This window comes from Sus scrofa, chromosome 5 (assembly GCF_000003025.6).
Source record: "Sus scrofa isolate TJ Tabasco breed Duroc chromosome 5, Sscrofa11.1, whole genome shotgun sequence".
Classification (NCBI taxonomy): domain Eukaryota; kingdom Metazoa; phylum Chordata; class Mammalia; order Artiodactyla; family Suidae; genus Sus; species Sus scrofa.
The window spans coordinates 84,243,703-84,264,286 of record NC_010447.5 but is presented as its reverse complement, the minus strand read 5'-3'; the positions used below and the strand labels follow the sequence as shown (position 1 = coordinate 84,264,286).

At 36.0% G+C, this 20,584-nt stretch overlaps 1 protein-coding gene across 15 annotated transcripts in view; it reads right to left on the bottom strand.

Moving 5' to 3' along the window:
- The window catches only part of ANKS1B (ankyrin repeat and sterile alpha motif domain containing 1B), a 1,068,238-nt gene that overhangs the window by 884,456 nt on the left and 163,198 nt on the right, over positions 1-20,584 (bottom strand). For 14 of the 15 annotated variants that reach the window (XM_021093000.1, XM_021093001.1, XM_021092994.1 and 11 more), the window contains exons 2-4: positions 17,161-17,241; positions 8,995-9,151; positions 2,936-3,232 (exon numbers count right to left, since the gene is read on the bottom strand). In XM_021093000.1, the coding sequence (XP_020948659.1) occupies positions 2,936-3,232; positions 8,995-9,151; positions 17,161-17,241 (535 nt within the window). Of the gene's footprint in view, positions 1-2,935; positions 3,233-8,994; positions 9,152-17,160; positions 17,242-18,724; positions 18,861-20,584 lie in introns of those variants that run through there. The other variant, XM_021093002.1, reaches the window with a different exon arrangement.

Here is a 20,584-nt window from a genome sequence, read left to right as displayed (position 1 = left end):
TTTCTATGAGCAAAGTAATAGTAATAAAAGAAAAAACATCAGCTCAGGCTAACTATAACTAATGGAAGAATCAAGTCATTGAGATACAGAAATATGCTGTCAGTTCTACTTTCTGGAAACCTTCAAGTTGAAATCATAGAGTGAGCACCAGTGAAAGAGGTATAGCAACCAAAACATTGCCCATTCTCCACAGGTAGCTGCCCCAGTGCTTCTGATTAAGTGTCACAGTAGTCTGAACATACTGTGTCCCTTTCAACTAATACATAAGTAAATAAACCCAAATGCTGTTGGGGGACCAAGTGTAAAATCTAAGGGAATGAATCTGGCAATGATATGAGGGTAGAGACTGGTTGGAACCTTTGAAGGTATATATCCCACCTAAAAGTATTCAGGAGTTCCCATCGTAGCTCAGCAGTTAACAAACCCAACTAGCATCCATGAGGACGAGGGTTCAATCCCTAGCCTCACTCAGTGGGTTAAGGATCTGGTGTTGCCGTGAGCTGTGGTGTAGGTTGAAGGTGTGGCTCAGATCCCTCATTGCTGTGGCTCTGGCATAGGCCAGCAGCTACAGCTCCAATTCCACCCCTAGCCTGGGAACCTCCATATGCTGTGGGTGCAGCCCTAAAGGACAAAAAGACAAAATAAATAAATAAAAATTAAAAAAAAAAACTATTCATAATTCAACATTTTAAAACACTCCATTAGCCAAATAATGCACATCTGCAAGCTAAATCACACCTAAAATTCAAAGTCCTTTTAGACTTTCAAAGTATTCTTCAAATGTCACTCTACTAATATCTTCCCAAATTCTCCCTCTTAAAATCTACATTTTCATCACCTATGTCTTCATAGAACTTGGTCCTAGCACTTATTTTAATATGTCATATACAGGAGTTAACTCTTCCAAGTTGTTGTGTCCTCCAATAAATTTTGGGCAGAGACATTTTTTTTTCAATTCTCCAAAAGCACAAAATTCAGTGTTTTGCATAAAAAGATATACCATATACATTTACAAAACTGAACTTTCCTTTCTAGTCATGTCGTCTAGTACAAAACATAAAAAGATCCTTGCTATGGACATAAAGTGAGTTACTAATCTCAGTCATAGTGAAAGTTACTGGTTATAGTGCAGTCTACGCAATAAAGTGTAGAGATATTCCATAAGTGTTTTGAAAGCAATAAATCTAGACTGGAGAAATCGAACATTGAGACAATAAACATATAGTTTATAATCAAATATACTTTAAGAAAGCAACTTTGTTAGTCACCTACAATAAATAGTACCAAATCATACTTTGATACCCCTCTGAGAGCAAAGGGTTTTTTTGTCTGTTTTTAATACAAGAGCTAGAGGATTACCTTGTGGCACAGTGGGTTAAGGATCTGACATTGTCACTGCAGTAGCTCAGGTCACTGCTGTGGTGCAGGTTCAATCCCTGGCCTGGGAACCTCCACATTCTCAAAATTTTTTTTAAATAAAATAATTTTTAAATTCAGAAAAAGTAAAAATAATAGGGCTAGAAAAAAATTCTTGTGCTTATTTTCAAAACTGCCAAAGCAGAACAAAAAAAAAAATTAGAAAAGATTTACAAATATCTAAACAACTAAATAATCTAAGCAAAGGTCTAAGGAAAATTCTGATTTAGGGTATCATCCTGAAACCTAGGATTGTAAGCCTAAGATTTTTAAAACCTAAAAAAACCCCTAGAAACATAGGATTCAACCTCCCTCCCTTGGAACCATATCACTGCCATGTGAATGAGCCCAAGGTGACCTGCTAGATCATGAAAGACAGATGGCTGTCTCACCCACTACCCTAGGTAATATTCAGACATTCCCTGAAGCAGAACCACTTAACTGATTTACAATTGATGCCAGACACATGAGCGAACCTAGGGAAGACAGAAGATCTACCCATCTTCTGTCTTCACCAACACCAGAATTATAAACTAAATAAAGAGTTACTGCGTTAGGCTGTTAAGTGTTGGGATAGTTTGTTATACATCAACAGCTTATTTATCAATACATGGGGGAAGAAAAGTCAAAATCTGACAGAAACCAAAAGGTCTCTGGAAGGTAAGTATGCTGCCAGGGACTCAGAGGCCAAAAAACAGTCATCAAAGGAGAAAACTGTTTTAAAAAAGAGGAAGAATAAAAGAAAAGAAAAGCTAATCTTGGAATTGGGGCTAACTTGAGACAGATAATAAAAGTGAGTTGCTTTTCCCAGTGGGGAAACAAAATCTATCCAAAGGTTATCTGTCCTTCAAAGCTCAACTCAAAATCACACCTCTACAATAAATTTTTTTCTTATTGCCCTTAGGCACAGTGATCCTTCCTTTATTAGACATGTACAAACAGTACACTATTGTGGAAAGAGGCCTGGACTTTAATCAGCAAGTCTAAATTCACATTCTGGGTTTATCAGCTATATGCCCTTAGGCAAGTGCCCTAAGTCTTTGAATCTGATTCCTCAGCTCTGAAATGGAATTTAATAGCTCTCACTCCCACAGGATGGTTGTGAGATTTGGATTCTAAATGTGTCAACATATTAAACACAAAGTACATAGGCAAAAGTGTTAAAGTGACTTTTGTTTGTTTCATTCATTCACTCATTCATTCCGTTTTGACTGAATTCCTGAATGTCAGGCTGTGTGCTAAACACTAGGAGAAAGTAAATAATTACTAAGGAGACCACGCACAACTGCCATGTAGTAATAATTTTTCATGTGTATCCCCTCAAATTAAAATGAGGTTAGAGATTGTGCCTTCTATCTCTTCATATTTCCCAACAGTTTGTCATGGTACCTTGAATTCAGCAGCTCAAAAATACATACGGACAATTTGATTAAAAAATGGTAAGATTTCTTAACATGTGTATCTCAAACCAAAGTAAGACCATCATTGCTTTTTGGAGCATAGCTAAAAGAATACTCACTTGACAGCTCACATCCATTCCTGCTTCCAGCAGCACCTCAACGACTGCTTTGTGACCATTGCGAGCAGCAAGGTGCAGCGGGGTGTGCTTTCGGGTATTGCAGCTCATTAAGTTGGGGTGTGCACTGATGATCATTTTGACCACTCTCAGCCGTCCATAGAGGGCTGCCAGATCCAGAGGAGTTTCCAGCTTGCTGTTCCTAATGGTAGGATCGGTGAGCTCTTCTAGGAGAACAGCAACTACTTCCGAGTGTCCGTACTGAGCTGCACAGTGTAGGGCAGTTTCGTTTTCATTGTTCTGGTAAAACAAAGACAGAAAGTACAAGTTTTCAGAAATTCAATCCGTTATCAAAATCTAAGTAAAGGAATTTAAACCTGAGCTGCTTTGAAAATGTAAGTTTAAGATTTATCTGTTTTAAAAAGTATTCCTAATAGAATGTTATATTTGGTAATAATATCACTTATTACACCCAAAAATCACATTTTATTGTTACCACTTCAATAGGAAAAATCACTTTTCCCTACATTATATACTCCAGCTTCTAAGAGTGATAAATGATTCAGCCATGTTAGTCAATAGCCCTGCTGGGCCCAGATGGTCAGTGTTGTCTTGCACTGTGCATCATGCCTCAGTGGCATTTGTTAATGAGAGAGATTAATAACAATTTTAACATATTTTAACAGACTGGTTTTCCAAAAGATAGTTGAGATGGTAAATTCTATGATGATGAAAGATGTATAGCTTCCCAAATGGTTTCATTTTATCTTCCATTTAAGTACAAATCATCACTTCTTTTGCAAAGAGAATAAGGACATACTGGCTCTAAGATTAAAACATACCTTACTGAAATATAATCATGGATTGAGACAGACCTCTACCCATATCCAGACAACTTACAAGGAGTATCACAGTGTTACACATGTAGTTTACAAGTTTCAGGTGAAAATCAGTGAGCTTTTCCCAGAAATTAAGCAGAATGAAAAATGTCAAAACGGAGAATACCGATCCCAGTGGCAAGGCAGATGGACCTTTCAGACCATATGTGCAGATGGTGTAGGTATATGCAGTGTGACTATGTCAGGAAGTGGAAGGGTCAATCAGGAAAAATGTGAAGGAAATTTTAGTAACAAAAACGCAATGTCCTGATCGAGGGTTCTAGAGAGCAAGGGGTGGGGGTGGGGTGTCAGCATCACAGCTAATACTAAGTGCCAGGCACAGCTGCATTTCATATAGGTTTACTCAGTCCTCATTATGAGATAAATATCATTACCACTATCCCTATTTTACAGATGAGGAAACTGAGGTATTAAGTAGCTGAATAGGTGGCCTTTAATTATACCACTTTATACAACCATTTAGGATTAGGGCCGGCATTTGAACCTAAGTCGCCTAGAACCAAAGTTGGAATTTTTAATACATCTTCCATGATAACAACTATTACTACTACCATTTGCTGACCGTCTAAACACTTTACATATATTGTCTCCTTTAACTCTTACGAATGATCCTACGAGACTGATATTAACATCTACACTGCATGGATGAGGAAACTGAAGTACAAAAAGGTTGTATTATCTGTGCAAGCAGAATCAGAATCCTTTGGAATCTGTTTCTGTCAGAATCCAAACTCACTTATGCTCTTTCCACTGTACCACACTGCCATGAGTTTCTGCATTGCCAAAGAAGAAAAAGAGGAAATTAGTGATCTGAAAGCAGAATTTCCATCGATTTTGCCCCAAAGAACACCAAATGACTTGGAATAGGAAGTAGTTGCTTAGGTAGCTGTTCTAAGGGTTCAAACACAAACAAATCTTATTGTTCTAGAAAGTAACTGAGCCTTGGTCTAGATGATAAAACAATGAAGATAAGTTGAGAGTAGAGAGATTTGAAAACTTAAAAAGAGGAGTGATGGGGTGATGGGGGGGTGGGGGGTGAGAAGCATAGGAAAGGCTTCTTACTACTTTACTTTTCAAAACAAGTATCAGGAGGGGTCATCTGAAGGCCCCTAGAGGAAAAACCTGGAAACAGACAACAAAAAGTTAAGATCTGAGGAGTTTCTTCTGTGGCACCTCAAGTTAAGGACCCTGTGCATCGTCTCCGTAGAGGCCCAGCACAGTGAGTTTAAGGATCTAGCTGAAGCTCAGATTTTATCACTGGCCCAGGAACTTCTATATGCCAAAGATGCAGCCAAAAAAGAAAAAGAAAAAAAGGTTAAGATCTAGTAGATGGGGAATTTAGCTGGAGGTATTGTCTCTTCCACCATTCTGAGGGAGTCATTCCTTTCCTTAGTTTAAATGTCCTACCATGGTTTTCTTCTTCACAGAGACTGACAACATAGAGGTTTATACTCCCTGATTTTATTCTGTGGCCAAGTTTTACAAACCTGATTTAAAAATCACTCTTATTACTTTAAACCATGAAAATGTGATATAGAAATATGCCTCCAGACCAGAGCAAATTTCCCATTGGCTGAAAAGAGATTCAATCTCATTTTTTAAAGTATGTCACCTCTTTGAGGAAAAGAAAAGTGAATTATGAAATAATTCCTCAAAGACCTCTTTACCCTTGCAAAGGCCTTAGCATAGAAACTTATTATAAGTGCAACTACTCTTCTACTAACTCCAATTATCACTCTTCTACTAACTCCAATTATCACTGTTCAGATATCAAGAAAAAAATTACTTCAATCATTTAAGACTTACTCAGGAGAAAATGTTTGTAGAGATTATCCATAATACCTGACACATACTTGGATTGTCACATCCGTTAGGACCACATGGTACCTTTAGAAAAAGTATGGTTGTATACTCACGTCCACACTCACTAGTGGTCAAAAAAATCTAACTTGAAATAAATAGGCTATGATAAAGTACTAATTAACAATTGCTAGTACATTGACACAAAACATTCTCAAATAGTTTTGAATTCCTTCTTTTTTCAACCAAATGGACACTTCCAGGCAATTGGTGGCAGTACGAAACTGGCTAACAAAAGCTATTTACCAAAGATCTTACTTCAAAGTAAAACTAATGGAAACTATGTAACACTAATTGGAATTGGGTTTTGGTGAATGGCAAGGGAATATACTTATGAGATAAGGCTCCTCTGGTTTTTGCCCTAACATTAAAATAAAGAGGAAAAGAGGAAGAGAAGGTGAAATGCATGAATATGAAGAGAAATAAAAATTGAAACCATATATAACATCAGAAAAAAGGAAGCAATAAACCAGTTGACAAAAGACAGGAAGACTGTGGCAATTATAAAAACCATAATCAGGGCAGATTCCATTTTGTTTTCAAAATTATGTCACCCTATATTGACCACTAATTCTAGGGCAGAATACAATGGTGACCCAGGCTGATGGGTTAACAAGCACTTTCTAGCAAGTGAACCACACTCTCTGAACCCATCTTACTGTAAAATTAGAATATTACCTTCCCTATAACCTTAGAATATAACTTATAAACCAAAAAAGATAACATATAGGAAAATTCCTCATATAACTTTAAATATCAAAAAAAATTTTAATAAAATTTTTTTCTGTTTTTTAAGTTCTATAGTATCATTTCTATTAGAGTCCACATATTAGTTATCTCACATGATATTTGTCTTTCTCTGACTTACTTCACTTAGCCATAAAAAAAGGCATGAAATAATGACAGTCACACCAACATGGATGGATCCAGAAATTATTATACTAAGCAAAACAAGAATTATTTTTAAAGAACACTATATTAGAAATCAAAGATTACATTCAGAAATCAGAAATGTAATCTTGACAATTATGCATAATTTTAACATTATAACATGGTGCATAGCAATGCTATCATGAGCAAGTTACTTAATCTCTCTAAGGTGGTTTCCCCATATATAAAGTAGGAACAATAATTAATACCTATCTCATCAGGCTGCGGTAGAGCTTAGAAAGATGATGGAGGTGCAAAAGGCTGCACAATGCCTGGCATATGGTAAACACTCCCTAAGTGATAGGATTTATGATGACAATGCCAGTATGCTATCATGGAAGGCTCTGGAAATACAGAGACCTGAGTCCGAGTCTCAGTTAAAGTCAATCAGTAATGTGTGGTGTTAAATGAGTTACTTAGCTTTACTGAGCCTGATTTCTCCTCTATAAAATGGAAGTGCTAAAACCACTTCAGAGGATTGTGAGAATTAATTAAATAACATACCGAAGGTAAAAATGCTTAGCACAGTGCCTGGTTCTCATAAGTCTCATAAATGTTCATTACCATTTTCGTTCCTGCCCTCTATTGCTTAAATACATAAAACTTTATAATCGATTAGCACACTTCTGTCCCATTCAAAGGAAAAAAAGAAAAAAAGCTAAAATCAAAATTTACCTATGAAAATAAAATTCCTACATCAGAAACTTTTAGAAGAAATGATATTGAATGAAAGAACTATATCACCAATAAAGGGATATATACATAATAACGAACAAAAAAATACAAAAAGCCGAATATTAAAAGATCTCAAGAACTTTCAACTTGTTTCCAATAGAAACCACAACATAAAGTAATAGAAGAGAAAAAGAATTCTAAAGTCCAATACTCCGAAAAGAAAAAAAAAACAAAAAAACTTTTTTTTTAAGAGTTCCATCAGGTTAATGATTCAACGTTGTCAGAATTGAAGAGCCCCGCTGTGGTTCAGGTTCAATCCCTGGCCCAGGAACTTCCTTCTGTATACCGTGTACATGGCCAAAACAAAACTTTGAAAAAATATTTTAATTGATCCATTTAACATCACAGAAGAAACGTGTTTCTCTTTAAAAAACCCCCCATTATAGTTACATGCCATTTAAAATCTTCAGCTTTCAAATATAAATTAATTCTAGGTGGGGTTTTTTTCTTATTTTTATGTCATTTTAAAAATCTTTTATTTGTAGAAGCTAACATTCCCTTGTTTAACCTTGGATTGTTTATCCATCTTATTTCAGGTTTGCTTTGAGGCATTCAGACGGTTTTAAGAATAACCACCAGATGGCTCATCCCACAAATGATCTTTTAACTTGGTTTCCTGAGGAATAGATAGCATTCTCATAAATTTCCTTTTAGCATGATATGCTGGTAAAGACAGCCATATCTGTCATTTTTTTGAAGATTAAATTCATGACTCCAATCTCATAAAAAATATTCTGCACTTTGTAGCCTATAAACATAGACATTTTATTAATAGGACACTTTTCCAATTAATAAAACATTTTTCCTGATTAGTTCTTTACACAACTGCATTTTGATGCGATGTGAGGGAAAAAATGTATTTTTCTTCCATTTGCTGTTTACAGCTAGCAAATGTTACTTTTTATTCTTTAATCTGAATTTCAGTCAAAGATTTGCAAAGTCTGTACCCATTTGAACAATATTCTAATTGTACTTAATTAGATGTGTTTGCCCTAGAGTAACCTACTTGCATTGATATTGGACAACTGCCAACCTGCAGCTTAATGCCATGTTTGTAATTCAATTTTTGGACTGCATGCTGTTTTTCAAATATAGTTTTACAAAATGGGAACAGTAGGGGGCATGCAGAGCTCAAGATGTTTGTTATCATACTGTACCAGGGGTCTGTATTTTGCTTGCTGGAATCTGTGGTCTTCTTATTTAGAATACTGAAAATGGCATATTTTTAAAATATATCCATTAAATAGGTATTACGTACTTACAAATATTTAGACTTTAATCAGTATCATCCTGCTGCTATGTTTTACTCAACTTATTCTGGGCATATGTGCATATAAATACATACAGGAAATATTTAATTTAATACGTGACTAGCAACAGTATACATTGTACTTTGCATTTTAACTCACAAAATTATATTTAATGTGAAAGTGTTACATAAATGACAAAGCATTTTGCAAATAATAGCTGTCATCATTGTTTTAGCATTTAAAATTTTATTTAAAAAGTCTAATTCACATTATAAAAGACAGAACAAATTTACATTTGGAACTTTGAAATAATCAAACTGTCCCTGTGGTTTTGCCTTCACAAAACTCTAGAAAAATTATAGCATGAGCAAATATTTGACAAATGCACCTGTTCATTGACTCTGGAATGTGATGGTCCATGATGAATAAGAATCTTCACAATTTCCACATCTCCTTTCCAGGCAGCCAGGTGAATAGGAAAATAACCTTTGTTGTCTGCTACATTTGTTGATGCCTCATATTGAAGCAGTTTGAGAACTATGTCCCTAGGAAGGAAAAAAACCAAAAGAATATAACAGAAAAGAAAACATGCTGAATAATACAGATTTTATTAAAGAGATATAAAAGTATACTAGATATTGGCCGGCAATTGAGAGATATCTTTCAAGGTACTGAGACAAAAAATATTTAAGTTTAAGAATTTGCCTATTGAATATACGGCTATTTTACTTAACTGGAACAAACCACCACTATACACACACAGAGCAGTGACTAACCCATAAAACCACTAAAAAGAATTAATCTGGGCAAATATTACCTAATTTTGTTAACTGAATGAATGAAGTAAAAAAATTTAAAAGGATACCTCTTCTCATCTTTTTTTTTCTTTTTGTCTTTTGCGGGCCGCACCCCACTGCATATAGGGGTTCCCATTCTAGGGGTCCAAACGTAGCTGTATTCACCGGCCTACGCCACAGCCACAGCAACGCGGGATCCGAGCCGCGACTGCGATCTACACCACAGCTCATGGCAACGCCGGATCCTTAACCCACTGAGTTCCTGCAACCTCATGGTTCCTAGTCGGGCTTGTTAACCACTGAGCCACGACGGGAACTCCCTCTTCTCATCTTTTTTAAAAAGGGAGTATTTCCAGATAACCTGTATCTGAGATTTAGTCTAAAGGAAGAGTTGAGTTGCAAGCAAACTCCCTGTTTACAAAAGTTATCTTACCACCAAGAGACATTTGAGGAGTTTATACATCATTCCTATAGAGAATGGGAATAAGGGACTGAAAGTTCATATTAAAGAGAAGGCAGTAGTAGGAAAGGGACCCTGCAGTGTAAGGTCGAGGTTGGAAAAATAACCATGGCACAAAAACACTTTGACCGCATGTTGTTTATACTCGCGCAATCTTTTGCCTTCCTCCTCAAGCTTAAGAAATGATTTCAAGAGGGAAATTCACTTATGAGACAAGTTCTACCACTGATGCAATTTCTAATGGTAAGACTTCTGAAAAAATAAAAATAAATCTCATTTTATGATTTCTTTTCCAAAAACAGTACTATTTTATAAGATCTGAATTTAAAGGACTTGGATTTCCCAGCTATGCGAACTATCTAATGCTATGACCCCTAGAGTATTATTTAGTCTCACTTTTCTTTTTCTTTCCTGTAGAAAATATAATAATAATAATAATAATAATAATAATAATAATGCCTGTTGCTCAAGATGTAAGAACATTAAAAGAGACTATAAAAGAGAAGACACTAATAAATAGTAAGCACTCTACAAAAATGAGTTCATGCCCCAAGTAAAAATAAAATCCTTTCAAAATAAAAATGCTTCCTTCAAATCACCTTTGGAAAAAATAGTCTGCAAATCAGAAAGAAACTTAAAGTTTGTCCAATTCCTATGTCTCTTCTCATCTCTCTTCAGCCTCATAAGAATTATTATACAAGGTCTTCTATATGAGATAAATAATTTGTAAAGAAGTAAAAAGGACTTAATGCTTAAGAATAACAAAAGCAGGAGTTCCTGTTGTGGCTCATTGGTTAACGAATCCGACTAAGAACCATGAGGTTGCAGGTTCAATCCCTGGCCTTGCTCAGTGGGTTAAGGATCTGGCGCTGCAATGAGCTGTGGTCTAGGTCGCAGATGCGGCTCAGATCCTGCATTGCTGTGGCTGTAGTGTAGGCCGGCGGCTACAGCTCCGTTTGGACCCCTAGCCTGGGAACCTCCATATGCCGTGGAAGCGGCCCAAGAAAAGGCAAGAAGACAAAAAAAAAAAAAAAAAAGAATAACAAAAGCAGCTAAGAACCAAAAGACCTGGTTTCAAGTCCCAACTCCCTACTAGCACTTACTAACTTTTACCTTGGCAATTGAAATAACCTGTCTTCCAAATGTACATTGTGGTATATGGAATGACTGGCCAACAGGGACCTGCAGTATAGGACAGGGAACTCAACCCAACATTCTATGATAATCTATATGGAAAAAGAATCTAAAAACGAATAAATGTATACACACACACACATATATAAAACTTTTTAAAAAATAACCTGTCTCTGGAGTTCCCGTCATGGTGCAGTGGTTAACGAATCTGACTAGGAACCATGAGGTTTCAGGTTCGATTCCTGGCCTTGCTCAGTGGGTTAAGGATCCGGCATTGCCGTGAGCTGTGGTATAGGTCGCAGACGCCTCTTGGATCTGGTGTTGCTGTGGCTGTGGTGTAGGCCAATGGCTACAGCTCCCATTAGACACCTAGCCTGGGAACCTCCATATGCCGTGGGAAGCTGCCCTAGAAAAGGTAAAAAGACCAAAAGAAACAAACAAAAACCTGTCTCTTTCAGATATTATTAAAATAGAATTTAGAGATTACATACTGCTACCAGTTTCAAAGGGTTGTGATGTGAATCAAATGAAAAATGAATATAACTGTAAAACTGTATACAATCAAAAACTATTTTTGGAGTTCCCATTGTGGCTCCATAGAAACGAATCTGAATAGCATCCATGAGGCTGCAGGTTTGATTCCTGGCCTTGCTCAGTGGGTTAAGGATCTGGCACTGCCGTGAGCTGTGGTGTAGGTTGCAGATGCAGCTCAGATCTGCCATTGCTGTGGTTGTGGCATAGGCGGGCACCTACAGCTCCGATTCAATCCCTAGCCTGGGAACTTCCACATGCCACCGGTGTGGCCCTAAAAAGACAAAAACAAAAACAAAAAAAACCTATTCTCAAAGCTGTTTGCTTCAGTGTGGAACAATCTTAGTGAAGGGAGGAAGGAATATTCCAAACAAAACACCAAAATAAATTTAGCTGATGAAATCATTTCCCAGGAACAAAACAAAACATCAAATAAATTTAATAATAATCCCATTTAAATCATTGCAAGATTTTGTAATGAGGCTAATATATGCTAAATTCAGGTAAAAATAGGAATTCTAAAAGTATTGACTTTTGCTAACTTATTTTGTTTTCTGATAACATAAATAATACTTTGATTAATATGAAGGTCTTTTAAGGAGTTCAGTATATGTTCTGAGCAGAATTAAATCATTGGGAAGATTAATTCTGCAAATTTATTTACCTCAACAGCAAGTTTCCCTATAATTAACCAAAGACATGTATTTTGCTCCAAGTTGCAAATATGTCTGACATGGTCAAAAGACTTTAGGATGATATGCTCCATTTTCTAATTGGAGTTCCTTTATATACTGAATTCATGCTCAAAGATTTCTGCATAGAGTAAATAAAGGCAATTTTAACTAGTTAATATCCTTATCCAGGAAAGAAGCAATCTCTGCATAGAGTAAATAAAGGCAATTTTAACTAGTTAATATACTTATCCAGGAAAGAAGCAATCAACCAAAGATTATTTGTAGGTTATTCAAAGAGCAACTTCATGGATTAGATTACACAAATTTTTAGAGCAAATACCCTTTTTTCATTAGAAAGGCTATTCTGAGCAAATCAAAATTACGCAGGTAGCTTACCATCTGGACTCTAGATCCAATTTGAGATACAAGTTTGGTTAAAGATAATGGAGTCTAGGAGTCAAGCATTAAATATTTAAAGAATGAGAAGTAATAATAGAAAATACTATAACCCCACACATATCAAATAACACACATCTCAAAGATACAATAACAATTTAGCATTGACATTTTCCAAAATGGTATCCAAAAATTACAATGTACCCAACATAGCTTATGAAATGAAACTTATCAAGAAAAAAGCAAAGGTGCAATGTGCTAAGAAGAGAAGGAGAACCAAAATGAAATAAGAATATACAGGTTTAGTGAAACCTTATAGAGAATGATAAGATTATTATTTGAAAAGATGGGTGGAAAGGAATGAAGAAGGAAAAGGAAAGAGGGGAGTTCCCATCATGGCACAGCAGAAACAATCTGACTAGGAACCATGAGGTTGTGGGTTTGATCCCTGGCCTCACTCAGTGGGTTAAGGATCTGGCATTGTTTTGAGCTGTGGTGTAGGTCGCAGACTCAGCTCAGATCTGGCATTGCTGTGGCTGCTCCAAATGGACTGCTAGCCTGGGAACCTCCATATGCCACAGGTGTGGCCCTCAAAAGACAAAAAAAAAAAAAGGACAGAGGAAGAGAGGGAAAGAGGAAAAGAGGAAAGCCACGAAGAAGTAAAGGAAAGAGGGAGAAAGGGAAGGAGAGAGGAAAGAAAAGGAGGGAGGGAGGGAGGAAGGAAAGCTGGCTAATTGCTATTCAGAAGAGAATTAAGGGAATCAAATTGGCAGTAGAAATGTGTGAGCGAGCCAATGAATCCTCTGTATTTTAAAAAATAAAAAAAAAGAAAAGGAGAAAAAGATCTCTATCTTATCTATTGAAATAATTTATTTATAATTGCTGTTCATGAATTTTGTTCTACTGGCCATATTTTTCCTATCATCTGAAGGTAATAATTTCCTAATCTATAATTACAAACGACGAGGGAAATCACCAAGAGTACATTTTCTATTGTATCCTGATTTGGCTAAATGTAAATGAATTGTTCATTAGGAAATATGAAATATTTCAAGTACAAAATGCTGCTCCATTTGTGGATGAACTAGCAGTGATAAATAAGAGCTCCCAATATAATGTACAAAATAAAGAGGATACAGGCTTAATTTGCAGTATGAAGGCCATAAACTACATATCGCAGGGAAGGGAAAAGCATATGCCCAAAGCAAAGAATAAACTACAGGACCCTATAACCTTTCTTCCAGTTCTATAATTCTATGAACTTCAGCCGAGAAATCATGTTTATGAACACAGTCTAGACCTGATGAATAACAACAGTGGCAGTAACAAAGATAGAAATTATATGTTTCTGTGCTGACTGCTAAAGCTTTCTTGGGAAGAATACAATGCAATCAATTGTTCATTACCTATGCAAAGTGAGAATAACAAAGACAAAGAAAAATCATTCTCCTCTGGCTCTAAGGTATATTCTATGACACTTTTTTCTCCTTCAAATATCTTTTCTTAAGCCAATATTTAAATCAGCATTCCATGCAAACACACTACTTGATGATAATGGGAGGCAGCCGAGAAATACATAATGTAACAGAGAAAAACCAACATGAATTTAGGAACCGCAGCTCTTCAGTTACCTGATGTGCATTCATACCAGAAAGGAGGAAGCTATGAATAAAATAGTCCCTTTGATCATTAAAAAAAAAAGAATTTAGGAATCTTATGTGCATATAGCCACAAAGGGGAGGTAATATAAATTACTGGTAAAAGTATATGCTAACTACAACACTTAAGACTCTAGATACAGCCACATCTTATAATATGTAAGTGGCCACTTAACCAGGAATGATCTTATTTCTCCATCTATAAAATAAAAGAAGTGAACAAGGTATGGTAGAATAAATGATCTCTAATTTTAAAAGTCTTTGATATCTTAAATAACTTAAAATCAAGAAATCTCAAACTCTAGATGAAAAAACTAAATTTCAGAATTACAACATCATAGTACATAACTGAGCCACAAATAATAACAAAACAATATATCATAAAATGTTATACTTAGAAGTAATAATGAAAATATCCAGCCAGTGTATTCAGTACATAGAATGAGGCCTAAGGAGGTTAGTTAAATGAGTTAAGGGAGGGAGAGATGGGATTAGAATTTTCCTGCTTTTTTCCTTCTTAGAATGACACCAAGTAAAATCTTTCTAGAAAGTGTTAAAAAGAAAACATAAATGAGACCTTGAGACTTTTTTTAAAAAGCAGATAAATAACTCTCAGAGAACATCTGTAATTAGAGATCTTAAAAAACATATAGTCAAATCCCCATCTCTTATGATAATATTGAGCCACACACCAAAAAAGATATGTCTATTTGGGAACAATATTATTTTGAGAAGTACTTATAACACCAAGCCGATATAAAACAAGAAAAGTTGTATAGCTCAATTGGTCAAGCCCAAGATCTTCTGTCCATTAGATTTGTGTGTGTGTGTGTGTGTGTGTATCTTTTAGGGCCACACCCGCGGAAGTTCCCAGGCTAGGGGTCAAATATGAGCTGTAGCTGCCTGCCTACACCACAGCCACAGCAACTCAGGATCCGAGCCATGACTGTGACCTACAACACAGCTCATGGCAACATGGGATCCTTAACCCACCGAGCAAGGCTAGCGATCGAATCTGCATCCTCATGGATACTAGTTGGGTTTGTTACCACTGAGCCACGATGGGAACTCCTGTCCACTAGATTTGATAGTATGTCTTAACCAGAACTAAGAAACAGTATCACCCTGAATCCACAACCAAGATGACCAAGTAAGCCATTAGTATTGTATACCCTGGGCTGATTTAATTAACTTGGCTCCTGATGACTCAGGAACAAAGAAGAATAAATGCTAATTCATTAAAATATTCCCATTGTATGGAGTTCCCAACATGTCTCAGTGGTTAATGAATCCAACTAGGAAGCACGAGGTTGCGGATTCGATCCCTGGCCTTACTCAGTGGGTTAAGGATCCAGCGTTGCTGTGAGCTGTGGTGTAGGTCGAAGTCGTGGCTCAGATCCCGTATTGCTGTGGCTGCAGTATAGGCCAGCCGCTAGAGCTCCAATTAGACTCTTAGTCTGGGAACCTCCATGTGCCATGGGTGCAGCCGTAGAAAAGACAAAAAAAAAAAAAAAAAAAAAAAAAAAAAAAAGATGCCCATTGTAGGGATCTGAACACATTTTCCACTCTATAGAAGGACAGCAATATAGCTAAGAGACTTGGCAAAATTAAATTTCTAAGTTAGATTAAGTTGATATAATAAGGACTGGATGAAAATAAACGTAATTTGGGAATTATAATACTAAGAATCTAAGTGATGAAACTAACATATTTTACATAATTCAGATGATAACGTTCAATCTGTGGAACAAGTTTTAGGTTTAAAATGTCATAATGATAAGTAATGATAAAAATGATTTTTCTTGCATGAGAGTTTTAAGGCTACAAAACGTGATCAAAACGTGATCAAATATAACTAAGTTCCTTGTGTCTCAATTCACAGAATGAAAAAAAGTGTTAGGTGTGAAAGTAAAGGGAAACAAGCATTTTTAAGGTAGTAATTACCACATCTAAAAAACTGAAGTGACATGAAATTATCCAGATCTGAAAAAACTAACTCGAATCATTAAAGCAAAAGAAAAAACAGAAGGGGAGACGCACAAAGAGGGTCATTTTTTTTTAATTGTCTATACATTTTTTTTTCATTTTTTAAGGTTTTATTGAAGCATAGTTGTGTTACAATGATGTGATAATTTCTGCTATTCAACAAAGTGATTCTGTTATACATGTACACACATCTATTCTTTTTCCATACAGATTATCGCAGGAGATTGGGTAGAGTTCCCTGTGCTACTAGGGTCAGCTTTTTTTCTCATGAAGGAGGACAGAACATTTGAATCATTGAGAAGACTCCTCACACTTTGACTCTGTCACTGAACTATTAGGTTACCTAGCTAAGGCACTGTTAATAACACAGCGGTTATGCTTACACATTCTTTTACTCTCCATACTGCACACTATCACACTATTTGAAATATAATTCATAGGTTAAAGCAATTTAGAACCCAAAGGACCATCCATGAATGACAAACAGATAAAAAAAAAAAAACTTTAGCTTAGTTTTAAGGATTGTGAAGGGATTCATGTAAATGCTCATGGCTCAAAACAGCAAGCCTCTACTAAGATTTCACTCCTAGTGAATGATCCCATATTTGGTGAAGACACCCAAAAAGTAGGGAGGTATCATTAAGTGGTTTATCCCCTTTCCTCATCAAAGGTACATACGACTACATGGTCCTGCCACGTCTTCCATTTTCCCTGTATGATATTTGACTTGGTTCACACTCTGCACATAATCATCCTCAGCAGTATTCCTACCACCTTCAGCTTGTCAAGTGTTGAACATCTGGTGACTCCAAATTCGTCTAAGCCCAGGGGACTCATGGCAACAGGAGACAGACATAAATAACTTCATTACATGTAACCAAATACACAAAGAGTCCAGTCCAAATAAGTGGCACTTACTTATGTCCATTTAAGGCTGCATGGTGTAAAGCAGTGTAACCCGAACTGTCTGTGCAGTTCACATTGGGGCCTCGCCAGATGCTGCAAATAAAGCACAAGTGCAGAGTTAATAGTTAAGCAAAATCATGGTTTGAAAAGCCAAAAGAAGCCTGACAGCCTCACAGTCAGCAGTGTGTAGCATATGAAAATTTTATTTTATTTTATTTTAGTCTTTTTCAGGGCCATGCCTGCGGCATATGGAGGTTCCCAGGCTAGGGAGCAAATAGGGGCTGCAGCTGCTGGCCTATGCCACAGCCATAGCAACACCAGATCCAAGCCATGTCTGTGACCTACACCACAGCTCATGGCAATAACCTGGCTCCATTACTTGCTGGGGGCCAGGGATCAAACCTGGGTCCTCTCGGATACTAGGCAGATTCGTTTCTGCTGGGCCATGACAGGAACTCCAAAAACTTTAGTCACAGAGAAAACAACTGCCACCTTTCATGCCTCCCCTCAGAAAAATAACTTCATTTATTTGATGCAGAGAAATTATTAGCATATGCAGGCCCACTACTATGCATTAAATCTGGATCCCAAAATTCCCTATCACTTTTTGCCATCACTTAAATATTGGATATAATTACTATTCAACTATTATATTATTTACCAAAGAATAAAGTTTATGATACCTATCACCTGCCTTTTAACAAACTCATTCTGAATTGGCACTGGTTTATATAAGTTATAAGATATTTTTGCATATGGAAAGAATATAAATATGTCATGCTGTTCCATTGCTCCCAAAAGAATATAGTACATATTTCATTCTTGAAAACATAATTAAAGATTTGGACTATCACAAACCATAAAATATTCTAATAGTTTCGAAGTTATTATTTTATTATACAACATATTCTAAAGATAGCATGTAATTATATGAGTCCATTTTATCCTTGATCACTACAATTATAGAAACTATGTATAGCTTTTGAGAAAATAAGTCATTGAAAGACACCTTTCCAAAAGTGGACCAAAAAATGACTTTATCTGATATTATAAAAACTGACATTTAATTACAAACTAATTCATATAGTTACAAAATATTTGTTGTATACCAATTGTATACCACATATTGAGCCAGACACTGAGGGTACAAAATCATAATTTGAGATCCTTCTTTATAAGAACAGAGTCTAATGAAGAAGATAGATATACAAACTAACAATTACAGAGTAATAAGATAATTAAAGTACCAGAGAGCACAAGGCATCTCCAAGAAGAGAATCCAAATGAGAGATCACAACTGACTTAAACTAAGTTGAGACAATGAAAATGAGTAGAATGTACTTATTTGATAGGTATTAAAAGGACAAATCAATAAGATGCTGGCATCAAGTGAAGAAAGGAGAAAGTAGTAGCACAGAATGACTCAAATTTAAAGCCTACATGACCAAAAGGAAAATGACAACATTAATGAAGATGTGAAGAGAAGCAAATCTGCTTGGGGAAGACAGTGCAGATGGAAAGCAAATGAGGACTTCAGGTTTGGAGACACTGAATTTTAAGTATCTGACATACTTACACAGAAGTAAGGCTCTCCAGAAGACTATGAAAATATCTAGTTAGAAGCATGGCTCTGAAGTTAGACTACCTGAGTTCAATAACCTGGCTCCATTACTTGCTGGGGGTAGCCCTGGATGAGGTATTTAACCTCTCTGAACTTCAATTCCTCATCTGCAAAATAGAGATGATAATAATAGCACTACCTTATAGAGTTGTGAGAATCAAATGAATCAACACCTATACAGCACTTAGGTCAGTAGCAGAACACAGTACTAGCACCTATGATACTTGTTAGAACACAGTTCAGCAAATTGTTAGAACAAATTATTATTAAACAGAAGGTAAACCCAGGGAGTACCTGATAGCAAACTCGGTAAGAGGGAGGCCATTAGATGCAAACACCTCAGTGGAAAATTTGTATATGGGGCAAGGTGAAACCTTATCTCAAAGGCTGAGATTAGTAAAAATCTATCACTCTTCAGTTAAAAAAACAAAAAATCAAACCTGAGTTGGATAGCTAGTTCCAAGTACAATGCAACTCACAAACCTCCCAGCCCTCACTGAGACTGTCAGAGAATATACAGGAAAGTATATCACACAAAAAAAAAAGAAAGATAAAGAAGAGAAATATGGGACAGACAAAAGAAACATGGATAATTAACAATACCGAAGGGTCCAGGAAAGGGAAAAGGTTATATGAAGGACACTGAGAACTGTCCATGAATAAATAAAACCAAGAGACAGCATTATACAATTTGAAACAGGAAATTGTTCCAAAGAGAAGGAAAGTCAGATAAGAATTAAACAATTTATTTGGTAATAAAGAAGGTCTTAAAGAAATTAATGTCCAAATATAATTAGTCAATCATAAGGTTTTAACCTCATTTTGATCTTAACTTTATTTCACTCCAGTGGTTTGTTTTATTTAATGGCAGCATGCCTCCTGAGAATAAAAAAAGTGACAGTTAAAACTGGAAAGTTATAAAATGTACACATGTTTTACAATTTCATTAAGATTGTTATGCTTTTAAATTAAAAAAAAAATAGGAGTTCCCACTGTGGCACAGTGGGTTAAGGACACATTGCAGGTTTGATCCCTGGCCCTGAGCAGTGGTTTAAAGACATGGTTCACAGCCGCAGCTCATATTTGACCCCTGGAACTTCCATATGCTATAGGTATGGCCAAAAAAGAAAAAAAATTTGATCCTTGAAGCATTTTCAATCTCTTATTATATTCTTAAAATTTCTGTACTTTTGTTCTTCTGGCTACTTCATCCACCATGTCCTATTAATTTCCACCCTTATGCCTTTAATCATGTCCTTCTACTAACCTATAATAGATTCTCCAACCAATCATATCTTATCATTCCTCCAAAGACCAGATCAAGATTCACCAACACCAATAATTCCTCCTTCTCTAAATGCTCGATACAACTGCTATCTTTTTTTTTTTTGGCCACTCCCACTGCATGTGGAAGTTCCCGGGCCAGGGATCAAATCCATGCCACAGCAGCAACCCAAGCCACTGCAGTGACAATGCCAGGTCCTTAACTTGCTGAGCTACAAGAGAACCACAATAGCTATTTAATAAATGTGTGTTAAACTATATAAATTTAAAAATTAAAGGATAATTTGTAATGAGTAAATAAGCCATAAGTAAAACAAATGTTGAAACAAATGCAATGTACTTATTTAAAATAATCCATGTAATTATAAAAAAATAATCTAAAAGAGGGAAAAGAAAAAAAAGCAGAAAAGAAGAACAAAGAATAGTTGAGACAAATACAAAACCAACTGTTAGATGGTAACTTTAAACATAATCATATCAGTAATTAAATCAATTATCAATGCTCTAACCACTCCAGTTTAATAAAGGAAA